Source organism: Schistocerca serialis, chromosome 11 (assembly GCF_023864345.2).
Source record: "Schistocerca serialis cubense isolate TAMUIC-IGC-003099 chromosome 11, iqSchSeri2.2, whole genome shotgun sequence".
In the NCBI taxonomy this organism is placed as follows: domain Eukaryota; kingdom Metazoa; phylum Arthropoda; class Insecta; order Orthoptera; family Acrididae; genus Schistocerca; species Schistocerca serialis.
The window spans coordinates 82,719,604-82,744,292 of NC_064648.1; the positions used below are offsets into that span (position 1 = coordinate 82,719,604).

At 46.7% G+C, this 24,689-nt stretch overlaps 1 protein-coding gene across 2 annotated transcripts in view; it reads right to left on the minus strand.

Annotated features, from left to right (window-relative positions):
• Positions 1-6,339: 6,339 nt before the first annotated feature.
• LOC126427155 (ankyrin-1-like) overlaps positions 6,340-24,689 on the minus strand; it is a 90,626-nt gene continuing 72,276 nt past the window's right edge. For both annotated transcript variants that reach the window (XM_050089381.1, XM_050089380.1), the window contains exon 4: positions 6,340-6,742. In XM_050089381.1, coding sequence (XP_049945338.1) covers positions 6,349-6,742 — 394 coding nt within the window. In that variant the 3' untranslated portion in view covers positions 6,340-6,348. The remainder of the gene's footprint in view (positions 6,743-24,689) is intronic.

A 24,689-nucleotide genomic window follows, 5' to 3' on the forward strand; every position in this document is an offset into this window, starting at 1 on the left:
TATACAGAGGCATGCCTAACTCTGTACGTGGGTGCGAAGCCTTAGACGCGTCGTAAGCAGAGCAGAGCAGAGCAGAGCGCCGACATGGAGCGCAGTGCCCCGGCCTCCTGCCCTTTGATCAAATGGGCTGAACGCGCAGCGGAGCGGAGCTCGCAGAGCCGAGCAGCACAGCGCCGGCCGGCTAGAGGCCGCTGTCGTCCGTGTCCGGCGTGCCGCCACCTTGGGAACTTGCACGTACGCCGTGGCAGCGTAGCTATCGATACCACAATTTTTACTACATTAAAAGTGTTAAAATTTCGTGATTGTAACGGAAAAGAAAAAGGTTGTTATCTAATGTCGTATTATCAAGACCTTGGTGAGTGTCTCTGCTGTTTCTTTGCGATAGTCTACCGTTAACTGAAGACCACGGCATGCGCCTCTTGCTGACACACTGGTGACGTCATAACACCACCGCCACACACGTTGGCCCCGTAATCGAGTCAGCCTGACATTATTGCCTCTCACCGGAACAGCAAGTCAACACTTTGAAGTCTGGAAACAAACAAACTGAAAGGCATTTACTAAAAAATATCTTAATACACAACTAAATTAAACTACAATTCTTTTACGAATAATCTGTATACGTAATTGGCTTTCGTGTGAAATGGCTCAAAGCATTCTGGCATGCACAGCGCAACATCACACACTGGACAACAGTCTGTTGTTTCTTTCCTTTCCCACACTCCATTTTCTTTTTTAGCTTTGCCACCAGACACTTAACACCATCTCCACGGCCACGCTTTGCTGTCAGTTGGAGGAAATTTTCTTCCAGAATGTCGCCCCGTTAGTCTGTCGCCTGCAGTCGAAGGGTCCGCCCATACTTGTTCCTTTCCGGCCACCGTGGCCAGTGTTTCTCCAGTTAACACACATGAGTTTATGTGGAGGATGTGGTTACCTGTGCAGCATTTTATACGTAACTGTTTACTATTCCCCAAATCAAAATTCTGTAGATAAGTAAGTCAGATATAGGACTTGCCAACATGTTTTGTATTATTTACAGTCTGTTACGTCATGTGAACGAATTGTTTTATTTTTTTTAATTATGTAGTGCTAATTACTAATTATTCTTACAAGTTTCAAATAATTCAAAATGTATTTCATGCTTTACTTCAATCCTGTAGGCTACATTTGTAAATAATTTCCGAACACCGGATTTTGCAAGATTCAGCTGCCACTCACTCACGTTACGGAAGAAACGTTTGCGGTTAACCCACGATTTGCACCGAGCAATGAAATCTATATTCACCGATGTTATGTGGAGGAGGTTACAATTTAATTTCCGTTATCCTCTGCGAATTATTTTGGAACGAGGTAGACCTTTTTTTGCTTTCACAATTGCAGTGTCACGGTCGGTAAAGCTGACAGGGGCTTGCGTAGTAATCCTGCACAGTCACTCACACCCCGCTGTGGTGTGGAGTCTGTCAGGCCTCGAAGCCGACACTGGCGAGGCGTGCGTGCAGTGAGTGCGTGTGGCGGCGCGCCGCTCAGCTGCGGCTCCCGTGTCCAGACCTGCAGTCAGATTGTGCAGGGCGCCACAGAAGGGTGTCGCGCCTTTTGACTCTATCGCCCTTAAAATACAATTGAAATGTCCTGCGCTGACGAAGTCGCCTTTTGCCTGTCTCAGAAAATACGGGACTCGATCGCTGAAAAATCTTTCCCTTGGAGCTCTCTTGTTTGATGTGGAGGGAGTGCAGAGGTTTAGAGAGGTGACCACATTCACAACGCCTGTCACAGTTCGTGCTCCCGGCTCTTTTTCTACATCCTTTAGTTACTGTGTTCGTGAAGAGTTACTCACCGCAAAATCTGCATTACGAAACTCTGCACTTGGCCGGTGGCCACCCGAGCGAGAAGCAGAAGGCGTACTTCTGCGCATGCGCGGGCGTAGCGAATCCCTCTGCTGATTCTGTGATGCTGGCACCCTTTCTGCCTCCAGACGGCTGTCGCGCTGGACCTGCACCGTACGTTTTTGACAGTTCCGTCACTCTCTTAATAGTAACTGGTTACAGAACAGAGGAGCGTTCCGTTCACACAGCTAGGCCAACAAATTTAATTAGAATCAATGTTCATGTACACCGCATGGTACAGTAACTGTCACAATGTATCTGTGAAAATATATCATTTCAGAGGTTCCAAATACGTAAATGAAGTCTAAATACAAAGATTAACAATCTTCAGGGCCAACATTTTAATCAGAGTCATTTGTTTTGCAGACATATGACATATACAAATTAGACTGAAATCGGCCAGCTCTCTCGCAGGCGAATTGTTTGACGTACTGAGCAGCCCCTAATTCGCATCGTGTAGCGTGTGTTTCACATATACATATTTACCAAAAGATGTGGGAAATCCTGATTAAAAAAAATAGTCCGATCGTGCATATGTAACGTCAGTCCCGGATGGCGCGTAAATATTTAAGCGGAATGTCTCGGCGACAGAACATGCAATTGCACGTCTGCTGGGATAAAGTTGGACGTTTTCAGGTGTAAACCCATCCCTTAAAAGAACTGCCGTTGCGTTGTTTATTTCTGCATCGATAGTAATGACAGCTTGAAAGCCAGCTGATGTTCCTACAGCTGCCGTTGAGACTTGCTGCAAAAATAATACATCAGACGTGACATCTTGTATTAAATCATCTGGCGCACTAATTGTAACAGAGGTTGTTATCGAAATAATGTTTAGTGTTAGTACATCGTGGGCTGCCATTAGATAGATGTAGCGTGCTGTGACGTAACTGCGAAATTGCTACGAGAGTGGGAAAAAATATCTTTGTAATACTGGGACATTAAATGGCAGCTGGACGCTGGTGTCTGCGATCATCACCGACTTTGAAATTGTTGAGTACAACTGTAGCTCTAATCGCTAAACAGTATTACACATTTTATGCCGGAAGTGATCGTCCTGACTTAGTTTCGGCCCCCCTGTCGTGTGGCCGGTCTTTTCTCCGCCACCGTGGTCGGAACGCCCCTACCGCCTGCTCCCGCCCCGCTGCTGCTTCTGCGCATGCGCGGCCCTCTGCCGGATTCGCTGCCCGCATTCTGTGTCGCGCCCCCACCTGCGAGTTTCCCCTCGGCGACTGCGCCGGCCGTTTGCGCGGGCAGTCTGACGACGGGAATTCTGAAGCGCGAATGACGCCACCTGTTGCTGTTTGCAAGTGAATAGCAGTGTTGTAAGCGTTTTTGCCTAAGAGACGAGACCGAATGTTTACACAGGCTTTAGTTACGTAGAGAGTAATGCAACATGTTACAGTTATGTTGCTCTTTCCGGAAATAACTGTTTCTTTGGCGTCATTTTTATCGATGAAATTCGGATCTCGGAAATTCCTTTGTTATCTCGTGATCTGGCGTGCAAGACGCGTACTTAAATGAAAACAAGTGCCATGAAGTAGTCGCTGTGAAACCGGCCTTGAAACGCATTTGGTCGGTACACACCTGTCTGAAGCGTATTTAACAATGTTCTTCCACTCCTTCCACTAATACCCGCGCTGTTGGTGCTGCAGAGGAAAGGAAAGGAAAGCTGAAGCCTGTTTCTCGTCGCTCTTGCTGAGCACAATAATATTCTCAACTTATTTTCTATTTCTCTTTACGGACGTATTCAGTGACACTGTAACGCTCTTGTCATAGCTGATTCCCTGTTCTATCCTAACAGATTCGAAAAGTTCAGGTCTATTTGTCACTTGCAAGCCTAAGATGCTGTCTTCACGACCCGTTTCTCAGATTAATGGCCCGAGGTAGTTTTTGAGTGAAGCACTTGGATCAGTTTCTCACGTTTCCCTGGCCCTGCGAACAGTCTCAGCCACCTATGTCGCCCACTGCAGAGGTGGCAGGTTAAAGGTTCCACCTAAAACTATAACATGGCGAGGAAATGCACCCCAGATGTTCTCCTGGTTTCTTACTTTCCATTCAGAGCTCTTAATAGACGAGTAGTCCAAAGATATTTCTAGCATCGCGACTGCAACAGGAAAAGGCCGGAACAGCTGTGGCACTCAAACTGTCCTCCGCCACACACCAGAATGTATCTGAGAAATTATCATTTCAGACTTTCCAAATCGGTAAATTATTTCAGAAAGGCGTTATCTTGTGAAATTTGGAGCAGTTTTGACACAATGCGGGATGCGTTACATTTTATCTTCATTTGCGCAATAGACACGACAGCAGATCTGGTGCAGTTATTGTTTACAAGTTTGAAGATAAGGATTTACAGTATTCAGGACCAATATTTTAATTTCAGTTATCTGTTTTGCAAACAAATGGTATGTATAAATTACATTGAAAACCACCTGCTCTCTCGCAGGCGAATTGCTCACTGTACTGGCTAGCCTGGATTTCGCATCGTGTAGCATGTGCTTCGCATACTTCCGTTCAAAATTTAATTTTTACACATTTCTGTCGCACTGGACTGAGATTTACGTATTTCGATATCAAAATAAATTTTAGCAATTTCTCAGATACCAACCACACACTTACAAGCACTAGTTTAAGTAAATGCGAACACGTTTGAAAATATATGACGTCCGTTTCGACAGCGGATGTCTGCCGTGAGTGCTATTGTGTTTGACGATGCGAAAAACGCAGGTGGAGTTCTGGGCTGTTTTCCGTCTGCTGACGCGTGCCATACCGTTCCAAAGTGCCGTAATAGCAGAGTGCAACAGGTGAATGGCGTAAGGCGCGATCCGAATTTTGGGGAGTCACCGTTTTTTTAGGACGCTCTAGCGCGGTCACCACTCGCCGTCAGAAAATCACTGCTGATTGCTGCATGTTGTAGAAGAGTTTGTCCAATTTAATTTTGTGTTGGGTTTTCAACTTTGAGAAACACGTAGTCTTTGTGAAATAAATGAAAATCTGAGAAAAGTCGGAAAATTTTGAGCTATCGTTGTGAAGCCGACATACTACAGGGCAGGAAGGACGAAATTTGGATTTAGGAGCCCAAAACGTATGATTCTGGAATCGCTGAGAAAAGCTCCATCGCAGTTTGTTACCAATTGGTATTTTTGGTCATTGCACGCAGGGTGGCTCTGGATAGTTATTCCTAGGTATTTTACGGTAGGTAACTTACGGTTTCCACCAATTTGTGATCAGCAGTGTAATTGTACAGTAGTGGATTTCTTTCCCTGTGTATGCAGAGTATATTACATTTATTTATGTTGAGGATCAACTGGCAGAGCCTGAAATATTCATCAATGCCGTGGAGGTCACTCAGCAAGTCAATACTGTCTCCTGGCGCCGCTGCTTCCTCATAGAGAATGTTAAGGAGCTTCCGTGTGTAACGCCGCCACATGAGGGCCACAGAAGCTCTCGTTCAGAATGCAGTCTGCCACTTTGGTCACACATGCACGCACGGGGATGCCAAGTCTTAATTGTATCACAGCAGAGAATGGAATGAATGTTCCAAATGTGGTCTGCTTCCAACGCGTGTACAGAGACGCAAAACTGTACTTTGGGAAAGTGCCGTATAATTCCAGTGATGGCTGCATGTCCCACGTGATTGAGTATAATTCCCTGAGAGATGGTAGTTTGTTCTGTAAGAGCAGCAAGTGAGGTGTGTGGGAGAGGAATGATTTTAGGTGGTTCTCCAATTCCCTTTATTTGAAGGTGAGCTGGGAAGACTGTTGCAGATGGTGTGAGCATGATGTGGTGTGAGCACTGCTAAAAATGTGACATTACAGTTAAACATGAAAATTGCTTGTGCGGTGCACGCACTGAAGTGAATTCAGTGTGAAATCTGAAGTGAAGATACATTCTAACTAAACAGCTTATATGGTAGTAATTTGAGTAAGGTGCAGTTTCCGGGGATGTAATGTAGCAACATAGACACTGCTAGCAAATGGTTTGGAGTAATTATGTAATGTAGGAGACTGGTGCAAAGAACTAACATTAACGAACAACAACCGGTATTCTCGCATTTGTCTCTTGGGAGAGATTAGGTGTTTACATTTCGAAATACAGGCGGTTGTGAGAGACGTCGGCTGTATTCTTGTAAGCTGTTTGAATATTGTATGTGGGACGAGAAACGCAAGACAGAGAGGGAGAGAGAAGTGGAGTTTATGAATGATGGAGTATTTGTCAATTGTTCCTGAGCTTTTGCAGAAATTGCTTGTGAAATTTTTTACAGAGTGAATTCTGAAAAGGAAGCTTTGTCACGTTGGTTTACAGATATCTCCTGTTGTTGCAGTAGTTGTGGTGTTACTGGAGTAATTGTGTGGACTGCAAAAGGTAGAAATGAATAGAGAAAGCGATCTTTTTTTCAGTTTTTTATTTTAATATTATGTAGAATGAAGTAAGTACATGATGTCATTTCCTCTACTGACACGTATTAACGCTGTGTTAGCATCTCGACGAGCTGCTGATGGTCGCACAGCCTGGCCATGTCCAGGGGGGTGCTCCCGTCATCATCAGCCCTCGCCCCCCTGTCGGCTCCGGCCTGCAGCAACGCAGCCGCCGCTTCTGCGTGGCCATTCTGTGCCGCCCAGTGCAGCGGCGTCCACCCCCACTGATCCCTGCCGCTGGGGTCGGACGCCGCAGAGAGCAGCAGCCGCACCACAGCCGCGTCGCCCCTCTCTGCAGCGAAGTGCAGGGCGGTGAACCCGAACACCTCGTCCCTCGCCGCCACGTCCGCCCCAGCCGCGAGCAACAGCCGCACCTCCTCCACCGCCCCCACCTTAGCCGCCTTTATCAGCCTCCTGCCTCGCTCCTCCTCAGAAGGGCTCCTGCACAAAACATCGACACACTTACTCTCTACTATCGAGACACACACACACACACACACCAAATGAAAGAAACTGTCACGGCCGCAAAACTGCCAACAATTCTGAATACACTTCCACAAATCTAGAAATCTCGCTTCTGCGATACAGGTTAACCAGCGTATTACAGACAGATCCACAGCACTAGCCCATAATCAAAAACTTCAGCCATCTGCCATTAAAAATAGGTGCACTCCATCTCCTAACAAATTCATTTGGCACATTTCCTCAATTCACTCCACAGATCCGCCTCCTTTCACCTCGGCATGCAGTTGCTACCCAATCCTTCATCTACATTCAAACACACCCCTAAAACTACCTTCTCTGGGTACCAATTCCTTCTGTCACTTAGGAAGAAAACACTAGAAACCATACACATCTGTAAGTACTGAAATAATACTTCCTCACCAGACAGCTAAGTGATTCAGACCAATAACATGGAAATTTTCTGGCATACCGACAAAAAATATAAAAGTCACTGCTTCGTACACAATAAGTTGGTCGACATATTTGAAATACAACAAGGGCACCAGGTCGACTTTCCCTGACACACACACACACACACACACACACACACACACACACACACACACACACACACACTACCCGCTGCATAATAATCGTCACATGTGCTCATATAATCATGCATGCAACAAGAGATACATCCACTGGAACATTCATTTCCATCTACTTACACACTTTGCAAGCCACCATATGGTCTGTGGCAGAGGGTATCCTGCACAACTACTATACTCAGTAATGTTAACTTTGTGTAACTTTTTGCAATTTTTGAAAATTCTGCACAGAAACTAAGTTACACACCGCGTGAGGCAGTATAGTTAAAAAGGTCTTCGGAACTGAAAACGTATACCAACTATGTTGCTCTTGAATAAAATTTTTGTTTCAGTAGTAGTAGGAACACTTAAACCGTAACTTTAGACAAGTCTCAAAAAAGTACTATATTTCCTGTATCTAATGCTATGCATAAATTAGATCATGCCAGAAAGAAATCAGGTGTCTGTAAGAAATAGAAACAGACAGTGTTGATTCATTATCGCATGTTCACTTACAAATATCAAAATACTTGTACAGATCTGGCATTGCTGAACTTGAACCAATGTCGCGAGAACCTCTCCCCACAGCTGATGCAAGTTAAAGGCTAATCCCAAGCGAGAGGGCCAGTAAGAAGCTCCAAAGACAATTGAAATACTAACTAGAAACTACAGAGGTAATAAAACTGGTGCATTTAGTACAAAATAATCAATGTAGGTGGAGCAGCAACCGTATGAAACAAAAGTAATAACTGGTACATATAAAAAGTTCTCGACTGACTGCAGTCATCTGCTTTTTCCGTTCCGCTCCCAAACAGAGCGAGGAAGAAACGACTGCCTGTGTGCCTCTGTACGAGCAACAATGCCTCTCACCCTATGTTCGCGTCCATTGTGTCAAGTGTACATTTGCCAGAACTAGAACTGTTCTGCCATCAGCCTCAAAAAACAGTTCTCTAAATTTTCTCAACAGAGTTCGTCGAAAAGAACGTCGCCTCCCCTCCAGTGATTCCGATTTGAGTTCCTGAAGCTTCTGCACAATACCTCTGCGCCACTCGAAACTACCGGCAGCAAATCTAGCAGCCCAGCTGTCAGTCCTTTAGCTGTCTTCCGTTAATTCTACCTGTTGCCAATACCAAACACTCGAGCAGTACTCGAGAATAGGTCGCACCAGCGGCCTACGTGTAGCCTCATCTACAGGTCAACCACACTTTCCTAAAATTCTCCCAACAAACTAAAGTCGACCTCCCGCCTTCCCTACCACATTCCTCTCACGCTTGTTCCATTTCATTTCATATCGCTTTGCGAACTTTCGCTCAGACATTTAAGCGACGCCTCTGTGTCTAGCGGAACACCTCTACTGCTGTACTTCAACATTACGTGTCTGTTTTTCCTACTCACCTGCATCAACTTACGATTCTCTACATTTACAGATGGCTGCCATTCGTCACACCAACTAGAAATTTTGTCCAACTCGCCTTGTGACCTACGCTCACTCAACGACGACATCTTACTGCACACTAGGGGACAATCAGCAAACAGCTGCAGATACCTGTCCACCAGACCATTTATGTATACAGACAGTAACAGCGGCCCCACCACCTTTTTCTGGAGAACTCCTGCCTCTCGCGAACGCTCGCCACTGAGGACAACATACTGGGTTCTGTCACGTAAGAGCTGAGGTCCACTCACATACATGGGAACCTATTCCACATGTTTCTATACCCTGTTCTGTGGACATGTACGAATATGTTATTCAGAGGTGATCGATTAGCGCACCACATCACAGGAAAATCTGCACAATGCAAAGAATTGCGATCTTTGGGGTAAAAATTGCTCAGTCACCTCTATTGCAATCACGGATTGTATTAAACAGTCGGAAGAGAAAGAACTGGGTGCTAATGTTGCCTATCACAATAAAAGGATTGTAGTTTACACAAAAGACAGCCTTGCCGCTATTGGACGCATCAGAAAGGCACCCGAAAATAAACCACACGGTTTGCCAGAATCGCCCAGAAAGTGCACTAAGAAATTTGGGGAATAAATCCATCATTGCAAGCAGCTTCTCAAAATAGGTAATTTGATCAACCATAGGGACTTTTGTATGGCTGACATTACACAAATTAGTTGTTGCCGTAAAAACAGAAAAAATTATTTTCCTTCGAAGAAAGCTGTTTAGTGTAAGACACTGCATGAAATGCGATTTACTTGCAACAGACCTCTAAGTAAAGAAAAGGTCTCTAGAGAGAAGTCATTACTGACTGTCGATGCAAATACTTGATACAAGTCAGGAAATTAACAGAACTCTTTTATGTCGACGAAACTTGGGTGGTGAACCAACGACATTCCTCTTAGAAGACGATGACAGGGTCGTGACGTTGGCACCAAAATGGACGATATGATAGTGCAAGCAACAGCGGTGAATGTTGAATCCAATACTTGGTTTATTTATTGGTCTACATCAATGTCGTCTTCACCAAGATATTTCCCATTACATATTATACATTTATTCCAGTGCTTCTTCCAATGCTTAAAACTATTCTGGAACAATCCTTACAGTAGCATTTAGTTCTCTCAGAGGTGCAGTTTGAATCTCATCTCTTATGTAAAAGACAGCTCTTTAAGGTTTGTCTTTATTTTTGAGAACAAAATGTCACACATGGAGCGAACGTGTGGTCGAGGCCATCACTATAGTATTGTTTCTAGCCAAACATGCACAAGCACGCAACGAACTGTGAGCAGGTGCGTTATCGCAGTGCAGAAACGGTGAACTGTTCCGCCATAAAACCGGACTTCTTTCCGCGTTGCTTCATACCATCGGGGTTGAGCTGGTGAGAAGTACTGCATGCTGGCTGTTTCATCTTGGGACATGGAGTCGTGGTGCACTGTACTGTTAAAACCGAAGATTACTGTCAGAAACGTAACATTCACATTTCAGTGGTCTTGGCCATCTGTCACCGAGACGATCGAGTGTTGGTTTACGCATCGTTTGATTTAACTCTCAGCTCGTATTCTATTATGACCTTCTCGTCATTCTCATCTTCTTCGAAAGGTTTATACCAGTCGTAAACACGTATTTCACTCTTAGTATACTCACCAAAAGCAGTATATAATATTTCAAAAACCACGATGCATTTTAATCCGTTCTCATAGCAAATTTTAATACAAATGCGCTAATCCGTTTTACAGTAAACAAATAATCGTTGATACTCTTAAAATACCAGTAACCTTTCTAACACCTGACAACACACTAAATAACCGATACGCATAACGTTGTACACACAATGACAAAAAGGAAGTAGGAATCTGAGAAATAAAACGCGTGAAATGACAAGTTTCCCGTATCACAAGAATGGTTGCGTTTCAATCCACCCAATCAAGGGGAACTTTGACCTCTTAGAGCAAACACAATGGAAGAGCAAGTCTTCAATTTTCCAGTATAATTACACCACATTTCGTTTATAATCGCTTCGGAATATATCCATCCATTTTGGAGGAAATTGTAGACGAAGATGCATTTAGATGAACAGGCATTCGGTTCTGACATATATTTGTAATAGATGTAGCAATCCTGGCTTTTGATTTCTGTTCCTGTGTTGATGTAATTTACTCCACAATGTCGTGCTTCGGGTGAGGTCTATCGACTGTTGTCTCGCAGTGGTGCCAACTCATTTACCTAAAAATGAACGCTGCCCGGATGGGTCTGCACAGTGCGTCGCCACCGATTTAAGGCGCGCGCCGCGGAAACGCCGGCACGGCATTTCGGAACCGAGGCGCATAGGAAAAGCAGGCAGGCCATTCCGGCCCCAAGCGGGTAAAAAACTCGCAGACGCCCTCGCGCGCCTTGACGTCACGGAGAGGAGGCTGCAGCGCCGAGCATTCAGTTTCGAGACAGCCACGAGCAAGGCTCGCTGTAACTGCGCCGTGGCAACATTGCATCAATAGTGCTCGAACGACGACGGACGTTACGTATCACGTGTTTCCCAAGGATGAGCACTTGCGACGTGAATGGATGATTCGATGCAAACGCAAGGACAAAGTGAATGTGAAAACTGCACGTGTGTGGTCAGCTCACTATCGGCCACAAGATTATGAACGGGATTTGAGAAATGAGCTTCTAGGGTTACCTTCAAGAAAGACGTTATTACCAGCAGCAATCCTCTGCATAAACATTCCGAACTGGCGTGGACAAGAAATTGTGGAAAGCGGTGATGCAAACGAAAGGGTAAAACGTCTTCACATACATAACACTTACAATAATTGAAACTGAAAAATTACCATAATAAAAACGAATTCACATAAATGCAACGCTTTTTGACGCATTACTATATCGCTTTACGGGAGTGAATGACTCGTTAGGTTGTACAGGCAATAAATAATCAGCGTATTTCCCGTAATTTGTTTAGATTTACTTCTGTAAGGATAGCTGACGCTGATCAGATGACTTCGTAGCGTAGTGGTATGGTTTCTGACTCCCATCTTGGAGGTTAAGCGTTCATATACTTGTATTTTCTATTACATTTTTATTTTTATATTTTATCAAACTAAGCTATTGTAGCCGCTTATGCTACTGATATTTCATCGCTTTTGTCAATTGATCTGATTTTTAGTGAGAAATTAATGCAGTTGAGTAGTACTTAGGAAAAAATTTTACGAGTAGTAGGCATACTCGGTAAATAATTTTAGGAATAATAAAACTAAAATTAAATTCATTCCTTAGAGATCCGGAAGTCGTGCACAACGCTGTGGAGCAACATGTTTGCAAAAGCGAGCTTTGACGCCTTTAGAAACTGTGTCACCGAAATAAAAGATAGTCGACGGAACCACATGTACAGACTGCGTTCATGAACCCACTGAAGTAGTGAATAATGATTTTGAAATTAAGGAACTAAGGGCCGAGATTGAACTTTTAAAAAAACTGAATGCACAGAAAGAAGCGGCACTAAAAAATGTGATGCAGCCTTACGAAGTAAAACAAAAGATCTCCGACGTGTTCTTTCGTTGAAGCGGGCAGAAAAGTCATCTGACGTGAAAGAAAAAGTCAAATTGCACAAAAGTGTAAAAAGTGTATTGTCAAATTGTTTTACACCGGCGCAAATAAGATGCATATTAAACGAAAATAAAAGGGTAAAGTGGAATTCAGAGGACATTGCCCATGCATTAATTTTAAGAGCTCTGTCACCTAAAGCATACACTTATTTGCGAAAGCGAAAAATTCGTTTGCCGTGCAGGGCAACCCTTCAGAAATGGACAAAGGAATTTAAATGCAGACTTGGTATTCTTGAAGATATCCTGTGTTTATTGAAAGCCAAGTCACACACTTTTACTACTCGAGAGAGACTAGCTGTTCTGACATTTCACGGAATCAATGTTGACGGCCGCATATGTTACGATTCGTCTGAAGACGTAGTAGTCGGACCACATTCCAATGTACAAGTTTGCATGATACGTGGCTTGTGTAAGCAGTGGAAACAACCAGTTTACTGTGATTTTGACACTGTGATGACCAGTAATTTGCTTCAGAGCATCATTAAGGCAGTTGAGGAATCAGGAATCGGTGTTGTTGCTGTGACGTGTGACATGGGCGGAAAAAATATAAAAGTTTGGAAGGAACTGTGTCGATACACAGAACTTATTTCGTAAATCAAGCAGACGACACCACGAGTGTATAGGTTTTCTTCGATGTACCACATCAGTTAAAGTTATTACGGAACCGTTTCTTGGATACAGGCATTACGCTACCTGATGGGTCCAAAATATCTCGGGCAGCTCTACAGGAACTTTTAAAGCATCAGAAGAGTGACTTAACGATAACACACCACATTACTGAAGCGCTCTTAAACGTAACTCGACAAGCAAGGCAGAATGTACAGACGGCAGCGCGACTATTTTCACGACAAACAGCTCAGGCTTTGAAGTATATTCTCCATAAAGACGTTGAAAGTAATTTTATTGAACTCGTTAACGACGTCTTTGATGTCTTGAACTCTAGAGTTCCAAAATATGAATGCTCATCCCTGCGTAGTGGGTTTGGAATCAATCTCTCAATTTGAGAAAATACTTTGAACAGATTCTTAGATATCTGTCCAGCAATGCGCGTTGGTGACAAAGAAAGAATGTTGCCTTTCCAAAAAGGTTTTATAACTTCAATGAAATCTCTCTCTTTGGTCTTTTCGAAAGTATGAAAAGTGTGTAAGTTAGCTATATATTAACTTGTAGACTGAATCAAGATTGCTTGGAAAACTTTTTCTCTAGAACACGAGAATTAGGTATATTTTTTAACAATCCTACAGCTATTTAAGTAAGGAACAGGGTAAGTCTCCTTATACTGACAGGTAATGCAAGTGATATCTCTCTCTCTCTCTCTCTCTCTCTCTCTCTCTCTGGGAACACGCCAGTTACTAAAGAATTAAACACAGAGTCTTCCCAGTGTGACGTCGACCCGGATCCTGCATCCCTAAGTTTCATTACCAGTGAGCTCTGTGTAAATGTTGTTGAAGCGCCACTATGAGAAATCCCAGAAACTGTGAATGTGGAAGAAAATTTAGTGACATGTAGTAACAATGGGGGACGACTCTGTAACCTCAAATGTTCTTCCAGATGCGGTAAAATACATTGAAGGCTATATTGCATCTAAGTGCCACAACATTGATAAATCACTAGGCTTTCCAGCAGCGAAAAGTGAAGGAGATCATGCTGCAGACTGGATATCAATTACATCTCGTGGTTGTCTTTACACTCCAACGCCAGCATGGAAAAACAAGTGTGTTGCAGTTTGAAGAAGAATTTGCTGCTTTTCACGGAAATGGACTGTGTAAACAAAAAAATGTCGTGAAGTCTCTGTGGTCTATTACAAAACAAAAGTTCCCTGAAGTTCATGAAGCACTTATTACTCCTTACATAAAAACGAGAATATTTGTCAGGATTAGGCATCTCAATCAAGAAGCAAAGTTGGAAGCAATGAAGAAATGTTGGTTGGTTGGTTGGTTGTTTGAGGTGAAAGGGACCAAACAGCAAGGTCATCAGTCCCTCGTTTCAAATAGACTCCATTCTGCTAACGGGACATCTCAGAAAAGGCAGAACAATAAAACGGAAAAAGGGGAAACGTAAAAGGGCAGTCACGTTGTCATTAGTAAAAACAAACGAGGGAAGTTGGCAAGAGAACGAACCCAACACTATGCTGAAGCAGCATAGGCAAGACCACCGGTGACTTAAAAGGGACAACCGCTATAATGCAGAAAGTACGTATGGGAATAGAAAAACTAACCAAGCCTTAAAAAGAAGGGGTAAAAACAGAGTAAAAGGGAAATAAAAGAGGATTCCAGGCAGGGAGGTGAATCGGGAATCTCTGAACACCGCCTACAGTGGGAGACACCCAAACACTCACCGCCCTGCCCCAACACCAGAGGGAGATTAAAAACTTTAAAACTGAGAATAAAAACCACTCTCCCGGAGGAAACCTAGAACCAGAGAGACCATCCGGGAATGGTCAACCAACATCAAAGGTAAAGTGTGGGGGAGTCTGTACTTAGCACGCAGAGCCAAAAGAAGGGGGCATTCAACCAAAATGTGGGCCACTGACTGGAAGGCTCCACAACCACATAGCGGGGGTGGCTCATCACGCAAAAGGAAACCATGGGTCAGCCTGGTATGGCCAATGCGGAGACGACACAGTGTGGTCGAGTCCTTGCGGGAGAGGCGAAAGGAAGAACCCCATGGGCCTGGATGCACCTTAATGGCACGAAGTTTATTAGACAGCGGAGTAGCCTCCCAAGAACTGGCCCATGACTGTGCAAAGAGGGATTTGATGTGAAGCCGTAAATCCGCTGCAGGAGGGGTTACAGAAAACGGGGGGTAAGTAACTGCTCCCCCAGCCAAACGATCAGCGAGCTCATTACCCGGGATACCCACATGGCCCGGGACCCATAGGAAGTCAATGGAACAAGCAGCACGGTGAAGATCAGCGAGGTGGTCATGGATGGCAGAGACCAAGGGATGGCGCGAAAAACACCGGTCAATAGCAATAAGGCCACTCATCGAGTCCGTACATAACAAAACGCGGTTGTGTTGGGATTGTTTAATAAAGGTAAGGGCCCGGGAAATGGCCATCAATTCCGCAGTAAACACCCCACATGAGGGTGGCAGCAGATGATTTTCCGTTCCAACAAAGGACGTGAAGGCATACCCAACATGATCAGCAGATTTAGAGCCATCAGTGTAAAAAACAACAGCATCCCGAAACTCCGATAAAATTTGGCGGAAAAAGGAACGGAACACCACAGGGGAGATGGAATCTTTCGGACCGCGGCGGAGATCCATCCGAATTCGAGGCCGAGGAACTAACCAAGGAGGGGTGGAGGGGAGGGAGCGAGGAAGACAGGACAAAGAAGGAAGCCGAAAATCACGGTTAAGAGACGCAAGGCGCAGCCCAACCGGTAAACCCGCCCGAGGGCGGGAGTCAGGCGGGCGACGTCCATGGTCTGGGAATAGGATAGAATAGGAAGGATGAGCGGGAGAAGAACGGATAGTAAGGGCATAAGACACCAGAAGCTGGGACCGCCGAACAGAAAGGGGGGGGATCCCAGCTTCAACCAGGAGACTATCAACAGGGCTAGTAGGGAAGGCACCGGTGGCCAAACGGATACCACGATGGTGGACTGGATCCAGCACGTGCAGCGTGGAAGGAGCAGGTGAACCATATACTTGACAACCATAGTCCAAACGTGACAGAACTAGAGCACGATAAAGACGGAGGAGGAGGGAACGGTCCGCACCCCAAGAGGAGTGGGCAAGGAAGCGAAGGACATTGAGTTTACGGAAACATCCTACCTTCAGGAGTCTGACATGGGGCAGCCAAGTGAGCTTGTTGTGGAAAAGAAGACCCAGGAAACGAAACTGTGGAACCACAGGCAATTGTTGTGCAGCAAGATAGAGCTCTGGATCAGGGTGGACCGTAGTACGGCGACAGAAGTGGACCACCCGCGATTTTAAAGGAGAGAATTGAAACCCGTGTGAGTGGGTCCATGCAGAGGCACGCCGTATAGCCACCTGGAGCTGCCGTTCTGCAGATGCCATCGAGGAGGAACTAACCCAAATGCAGAAATCATCCACATACAGGGCAGGAGCGACCAAGGGACCGACAGAGGCCACAAGTCCATCGATAGCAATGAGGAAAAGAAGGACACTCAAGACAGAACCCTGTGGGATGCCCGTCTCCTGGGTCCGTGGAGAACTAAAAGCAGTACCAACTCTAACTCTGAATGACCGATGGATCAGGAACTGGCGGATAAAAATCGGGAGTGGGCCCCGAAGACCCCACTGATGAAGGGTTAGTAAGATGTGATGGCGCCAGGCCGTGTCATAGGCCTTGCGAAGGCCAAAAAACACTGCAACCAAATGGCGGCGCTGGGAAAAAGCCTGCCGAACTGCGGATTCCAAGCGAAGTAAATGATCGATTGGAGATCGTCCCTCTCTAAAGCCACACTGGTATGGGGACAATAGATCCCGAGATTCGAGGACCCAAGTGAGCCGACGGGCTACCAGCCGTTCAAGTAACTTACAGCCAACATTGGTCAAACTAATTGGCCGATAGCTGTCAACAGATAGGGGGTTCTGACCAGGCTTAAGGACAGGAAACACAATGCTATCCCTCCACTGAGAAGGGAAGTCACCCTGGAGCCAGATACGGTTAAACACCCGAAGAAGATGGTGCCGTTGTGGAGCACTGAGATGTTGAAGCAGCTGGTTATGAATGGAATCGGGGCCAGGGGCCGTATCATGAGAAGAAGATAGAGCAGAAAGAAATTCCCATTCAGTGAAAGGTTCGTTGTAAGATTCTGACGCACAAGTGGTGAAACATAAGGCGACAGCTTCAGCCTGCTGTTTTTGATGAAGGAAAGCAGCTGGATAGGAGGCAGACGCCGATGCCACGGCAAAATGGGTCGCAAGATGTTCTGCGAGAACTAATGGGTCCGTACAAATGCCATCTGGGAGGTGAAGGCCTGGGAGGGTGGACTGCCGATGGCAACCTTGGAGAGAGCGAAGTGTAGCCCATACCCGCGACAGAGGGACAGTGGAACCAAGGGAAGAAACGAATCGTTCCCAACATATCCGCTTGCTCTGTTTGATTAAATAACGGGCTTTAGCGCGAAGGCGCTTAAAGGTAGAAAGGCTGGCTACAGATGGGTGCCTCTTGAAGTGTTGCAAAGCTCGACGGCGATCACGGATGGCAATGGCAATGGCCGTACTCCACCACGGGACTGGCCGACGACGAAATTGGCCAGATGAGCGCGGGACAGCAAGGGTAGCAGCGCGAACAATCGCGTCAGACACGTCACGTACGACGTCATCAATACAACCCGACAAAGAGGGAGAAAACTCGACCTGTGCAGTGTATAGAGGCCAATCGGCGCGGTGGAAAGACCAACGAGGTAACCTATCCATCGGGGAGCGGGAAGGGAGCGTGATAACGGGAAATGGTCACTATCACAAAGGTCGTCGTGTGGCGACCAGTGTAATGAAGGGAGGAGAGAGGGAGAAGAAAGAGAAAGATCAATGGCAGAAAAGGTACCATGACCAGCACTGAAATGAGTAGGGGAGCCATCATTAAGAAGGCACAGGTCGTGGTCTGCAATAAATTGGTCGATAAGAAGACCTCATCTAGATGGAAAGGCACTGCCCCACAAAGGATGATGAGCATTAAAATCCCCAAGGAGGAGGAAGGGAGGAGGAAGTTGCTGAAGAAGGGTGGTTAAGGCAGCAGGTGTAAAAGGCCTGTCAGGTGGGAGATAAAGATTGCATACTGTGACTGCAGAGTCTAAGTGGACCCTAACAGCAACCGCTTCCAATGTAGTTTGGAGAGGAATCCACGTGCTAGCAATGTCTGTACGGACCAACGTACAAACGCCACCAGAAGCCCGCAAGGGTCCGACCCGATTTCGACAGAAAACACGGAACCCACGGAGGGTCGGTGAGTGAGCATCAGTAAAATGAGATTCCTGGAGAACCACACAAGCTGCTGAGTAGGACGAAAGAAGGGATTTCAATTCCGGAAGGTGACGATAATAGCCATTACAATTCCATTGGAGAACCACAGAACGATGGTTTAAATGAGGGCTGAACACGCTAAATCCAGTCATACCGCCGGGTCCCCACCCGTCACCGACAAGGAGGGGGCGACGTCCATAAAAGACAGGTCAGAATCCGGTTGCGAAGTCGGGGAAGGGACCTCCGGTGATACCAGAGGCTCTTTGTCCCGGGACTTATGTTTCTTCTTCTTTTCAGGCTGAGATCGAGGAGGGCTGTGTGGCATAATGGAGCCAGCTGCAGCAAGATCAGGAACAGAAAGAGACCGGGCGACCTGGGGGCCGATAGACCGCGGCTCTCGCGGTCGCCGCGCTGCAGCAGACCTCTGACCTGGAAGGTGCCGGGAAGGGGCATCCCGGGAGAGGCGCCCTTGACCGGCAGACGCCGAAGGAGTGGGACACTTCTCCGGCTGGGGAGGGGGAGCAGCGCCCAGAGGAGAGGGTGTGGGAGCCGCAGGGGAGGGGGGAAGGAGAGGGGTCCGGGATGGGGGTAAGGAAGGGGGAGGAAGGGATGAAGATGTAACCAAGGCGTAACTAGATGTCATGGACACAGGGTGCAATCGTGCATATTTCTTACGGGCCTCTGTGTAGCTTAAACGATCAAGGGACTTATACTCCTGTATCTTTTTTTCTTTCTTATAGACTGGGCAATCTGCTGAATGTGGAGAATGACTACCATGACAATTTACACATACAGGAGGGGGAACACAGGGACTCCCCTCATGGAGTGGACGTCCACAGTCACCACAGAGAGGGTCCTGGGAACAGCGAGAAGACATGTGGCCAAAACGCAAGCACTTAAAACACCGCATAGGAGGTGGGATGTACGGCTTCACATCACAGCGATAGACCATAATCTTAACTTTCTCAGGAAGGGTATCCCCTTCAAAGGCCAGGATAAAGGCACCAGTATCAATACAATTATCCTTAGGACCCCTCTGAACACGCCGAACAAAGTGAACACCCCGCCGTCCGAGATTGTCCCGAAGTTCCTCATCAGTTTGAAGGATGAGGTCTCTGTGAAAAATCACACCTTGTACCATATTTAGAGACTGGTGAGGGGTAATGGACACGGGAATTGTGCCAAGATGGGTACAGGCACGAAGGGCCGCAGATTGGGCAGCCGAAGCAGTTTTTATCAGCAACGAACCCGACCGCATCTTGCTCAGGGAGTCCACTTCGCCGAACTTGTCTTCAATGTGTTCCACAAAGAACAAAGGTTTGACACTGGTGAAAGTATCTCCATCAGTCCTAGTGCAAACTAGATAATGGGGGAAAGGTTTTGCCCCTAGACGACGGGCCTGACCCTCCTCCCAGGGGGTAGCCACGGAAGGGAAGGCCGAAGGAGCAAGAGAAGCAGCACTTGAGGAATCAGTACCACGCAGAGAGACGGCCGCAGAAGAGCGGCCAGAGTTTTGGACCCGTATGCGTTTCATCTGCATAGCGTCCGCCCTGATACCACCCACTCCGATCAGGGGCTCTCCTCACGGGCGCCACCCAGCCACAGCAAGGGCCGTCTGGCACGGCGGCCATTGCCGGGAGTTCCGATGCTCCAGGATGACGAGCAACCACTCCAAGGCATGCATGAGGAGGTCACAGCTCAGGTATCAGAAGTGTGATCCCTGTGTGTTCAGGGGGCTCAACCAAAAGGGTACATAGCGACCCCACCACACGGGCTGGCTACCGTGCTGGCTATGCACCCTAGCATCAGACAACGACGTAAAAGAAAAGGTGGAATGTACTAGGAGGGCGCACGTCGGAGACACTAGGTAAGGTGCTCTTCCCCAAATGGCTCACACTACGGAAGAGAAATTTTGGAATGGAGGTCAAACCCCAGAGGGGGACCAAGGAATGCCAAAAAGGAGGAGATGATTACGCAACAAAGCCGGAGTGTAAAACCAACAGAACCAGGAGGATAGCGCAGGCCAACATAAGCAAGGACACCAGTAGAGGGAGAGGAGAGGGCGAGGGGAAAGGGGTATGGAGGGGAAAGGAGGGGAAAGGAGGGGAAGGGAAAGGAAATGCAGCCCTGGAGAGAAAGAAGGCTGCAATGGCTCGGGGCCCCGTGCTCGCCACGCACGTATCCACGAAAGAGTTGTGGACCCCCTGGGGGGATGAAGAAATGTGCCGCAAAGACGAAGCAGTTATGGATTGCATCGTTGTCTGATAAACGGCAGTAGAAACAGACTACATTCATATCTACTTCTTCATCAAACGAGAGTTATTTTTCAACTTAATTATCATATATTTGCTCTTAATGTGTACAAAACCTGTCGTGCCCCTTGTTTTGACTTGTACAGATGCGTATCGAACGAAAGCAAAAGTAAAGTGAACGAGTAACATGGCACCGAGTCTGTGGTGCGGCGCACTTGCCGTCTAAGCACACGGCTGCGCCGCGCCAGGGTCCTCGTCGTGACGTCACGGCGCTCCACCCAATAGCAAGCGTTTTCGCTTGAGTGCCCCCCCGTGACCCCCCCCCCCCCCCCTGTTCTGGAATATCGCGTAGAAGCAGCTCGTGACGTAGCTGGGTAGGAAGGGTGGGCACTCTCTAGCTCGCTCGCTCACGAGATTTCAGACACACGGTACTCCGCTGTAAACAAAACACGGCCAGGCTAGGCTACGCCACTGTACCAGACCCCTCCACTGTTTACTTGTCTGGACTGCCGAACTACCAAGCAACTGTGTCGTCTATATGCAGGTCATTTCTGGTACAATTTACGTTGCGTGCAGACGTGTACACTAATGAGGCGAAGTTAGACTACTACTTTTATATGGCGAATGTCAAATTCTGTCGAAACTGGAATGTCTGTCCTTCCCATTGTTCATCGCGCCGGACCCTTGCATGCTTTATTAGGTCAGTAGTGCGAATAGGCAGCTTCGACGTCTCACAGAGGACGAGGGAGAAGGCTGCAGCCGACAGGGCACTGGAGGAAGCTGCTCTGGCTGCGACGCCTATCAGTTGGCACAGTGGCACCAGACGTGCAGCCAAGGAATGAGGGGTCGGCAGACCAGAGTCACTCCCACCTCGCATTTACATTAATGCCACCCTTACCATCTGACACTCCACAGGGAACTCTTGAGGACGTGATTCCGAACGTGGCTTAAAATATTGTCTTTCTGCAGTGCAGTGCAGGCAGACGATACTGAAAATCATCATAAGTACCAGGCTCTTATTATGAATGCATCAATTGGCACGATACGAAATTACACTGTGGGACCTCACTTCATCCACGGGGTGATTAAACGGAAATACATATGCACATATTCGTACTAACATTCAGCCTGTTCTCGTAGTTCCGTGGACAAGCGACAATGTATGTGGATCGAACACGGCTGCTGTCCAGACCCTCCCCTGGTCCAAAGCGACCAATGAATAGAAAGTTTCCCGGCCGTTGTGTGGGACGGATTGCTGCAGTACCAAGGCCAGCCAGGTACCCTGACCTGACTCAAATGGATTTCTTTCTACGGGGAGCACTGAAAGATGCAGTCTGACATGAACCCCAGGTGTGTCAAGATGATGCGCGCCAGACCACACAACGACGTATCATCCAATGTAGCTTGTCCAGTACATCTCTCTCTCTCTCTCTCTCTCTCTCTCTCTCTCTCTCAAACAGCCATTCCAAACGTGTCTAGCAGTCGATGGTGTGCAATTTGACCATATTGTACATTAAAATGTGAGAACACACTTCACTAAGGAAAGTATTTAGTTTGTGGATGACAAGGCATCAGTTATTTTGAATAAATGTTTAGCTTATTTAAAATCTACTCCATCTACGTACAATTTCGAGTAGTTTCTAATTTCTAACTGACAGCAGGTCTTTTGCACTGTAGAACCATCCGGGTGCTTCCAGGCAGAGACAGGCTGAGGTGACAGGTCATGGGATAGCGATATCTACGCATACAGATGGCAGCAGTATCGCGTACGCAAGGTATAAAAGGGCAGCGTGTTGGCTCCGCTGTCACCTGTTCTGAGGTGACTCCTGGCAAAGGGTTTCTGATGTCTTGATGGCCGCACGACGGGTTTTAACAGACTTCGATTGCGGAATGATGGAACTTGTTTATGACTTGATATTTTTAAAATTTACAGTATCCGATGTATCGATATTTAGTAAAATACCGTTATCTACTCCCCATGTATCGAGGAAAGTATGGATATATCAGCGCAAAATCATCAACGTGCCTGCCTATAAGAATATGGGCTGCACGTTGTAAGTACACTGCCGGTTTTAGAGCTGTACGTTGGAGTATTGACTTATTATTGGATACTCTGTACATCAACAAGCTATCCCCCTCAGAGCAAGAACTGAAAGGAAAACGACGGATGTTCACGCCTCCCTATAACCACCGTGCTAGCTACGGTAACTGCTTGTAGGTGACACACTGAAAGGTATCTCATGGGTCCATCGTTCGGTATCGTCACGTATCCGATTTGTCCGCAACACTTCACGTCGACTTTGCTATTTTTTCATTTCTGCAAACGCCAGCAACCCTGCAGCTGTAGCGCCAGAACTGGGTCGTGAATCTAAACGTTTGCCGTTTCTGTTGGTAGCGCTGGGCGCCAATTACGTCAGCAGTTCCCTCAGTTCATTGCAGCGACCAGTCTTGTCATTTAGATTTTTGTTCATTTTCAACGCCTGATTTTGAAGAATGTCGATGTGAAGAAAGAGCACACTAGTTTCGATAAAAATTGTGTAACGCAACTGGTGTCCTGTTTCTTCGCATTTGAAATCATCTTATTCCATTCAAACCGCCCCTCCCCCCAGGGCAATGGGTCTCACATATACTTGCCTCACATAGTCAAAATTGAACACTGGACCTGATGAAAGTTCAAAAAGCAACAACACTCCTTGACAGAGCGAAAGTAAAATTACGCCTCAGTACAAATTGAAAAAAGCAACTTCAATATTTTCCGAAAACTGTGAAAAAATCTAAATTAGAGAGACTGTCTTTAGTTCACGTTGCGAGAAGACGTATTTCTAGTGATGCAGTATGTTGTCTGAATAATACACTACTGGCCATTAAAATTGCTAAACCACGAAGATGAAGTGCTACAGACGCGAAATTTAACCGACAGGAAGAAGATGCTGTGACATGTAAATGATTAGATTTTCAGAGCATTCACACAAGGTTGGCGCCGGTGGAGACAACTACAACGTGCTGACATGAGGAAAGTTTCCAACCGATTTCTCATACACAAACAGCAGTTGACTGGCATTGCCTGGTGAAACGTTGAGATGCCCCGTATAAGGAGGAGAAATGCGTACCATCACGTTTCAGACTTTGATAAAGGTCGGATTTTAGGCTATCGCGATTGCAGTTTATCGTATCGCGACATTGCTGCTCGCGTTGGTCGAGATCCAATGACTGTTAGCAGAGTATGGAATCGGTGGGTTCAGGAGGGTGATACGGAACGCCGTATTGGATCCCGACGGCTTCGTATCACTAGCAGTCGAGGTGACACGCATCCTATCCGCATGGCTGTAACAGATCGTGCAGCCACGTCTCGATCCCTGCGCCAACAGATGGGGACGTTTGCAAGACAACGACCATCTGCACGAACAGTTCGACGTCGTTTCCAGCAGCACGGACTATCAGCTCCGAGACATGGCTGCTGTTACCCTTGAAGCTGCATAACAAAATGGCTCTGAGCACTATGCGACTTAACTTCTGAGGTCATCAGTCGCCTAGAACTTACAACTAAGTATACCTAACTAACCTAAGGACATCACACACATCCATGCCCGAGGCAGCATTCGAACCTGCGACCGTAGCAGTCGCTCGGCTCCAGACTGTAGCGCCTAGAACTGCACGGCCACACCGGCCGGCGCTGTGTCACAGACAGGACCACCTGCGATGGTGTACTCAACGATGAACCTGGGTGCTCGAATGGCAAAACATTTTTTCGGATGAATCCAGGTTCTGTTTACAGTATCATGATCGTCGCATCAGTGTTTTGCGACATCGCAGTGAACGTACATTGCAAGCATGTATTCGTTATCGCCATACTCGTGTATCACCCGGTGTGATGGTACGGGGTGCCACTGGTTACACGTCTGTCACCTCTTGTTCGCATTGACGGCACTTTCAACAGTGGACGTTACATTTCAGACCCGTGGCTCTACCCTTCATTCAATCCACGCGAAGCCCTACATTTCAGCAGGATAATGCATGGCCGCATGTTGCAGGTCTTGTACAGGCCTTTCTGGATATAGAAAATGTTCGACTGCTGCCCTGGCCAGAACATTCTCCAGATCTCTCACCAATTAAAAACGTCTGGTC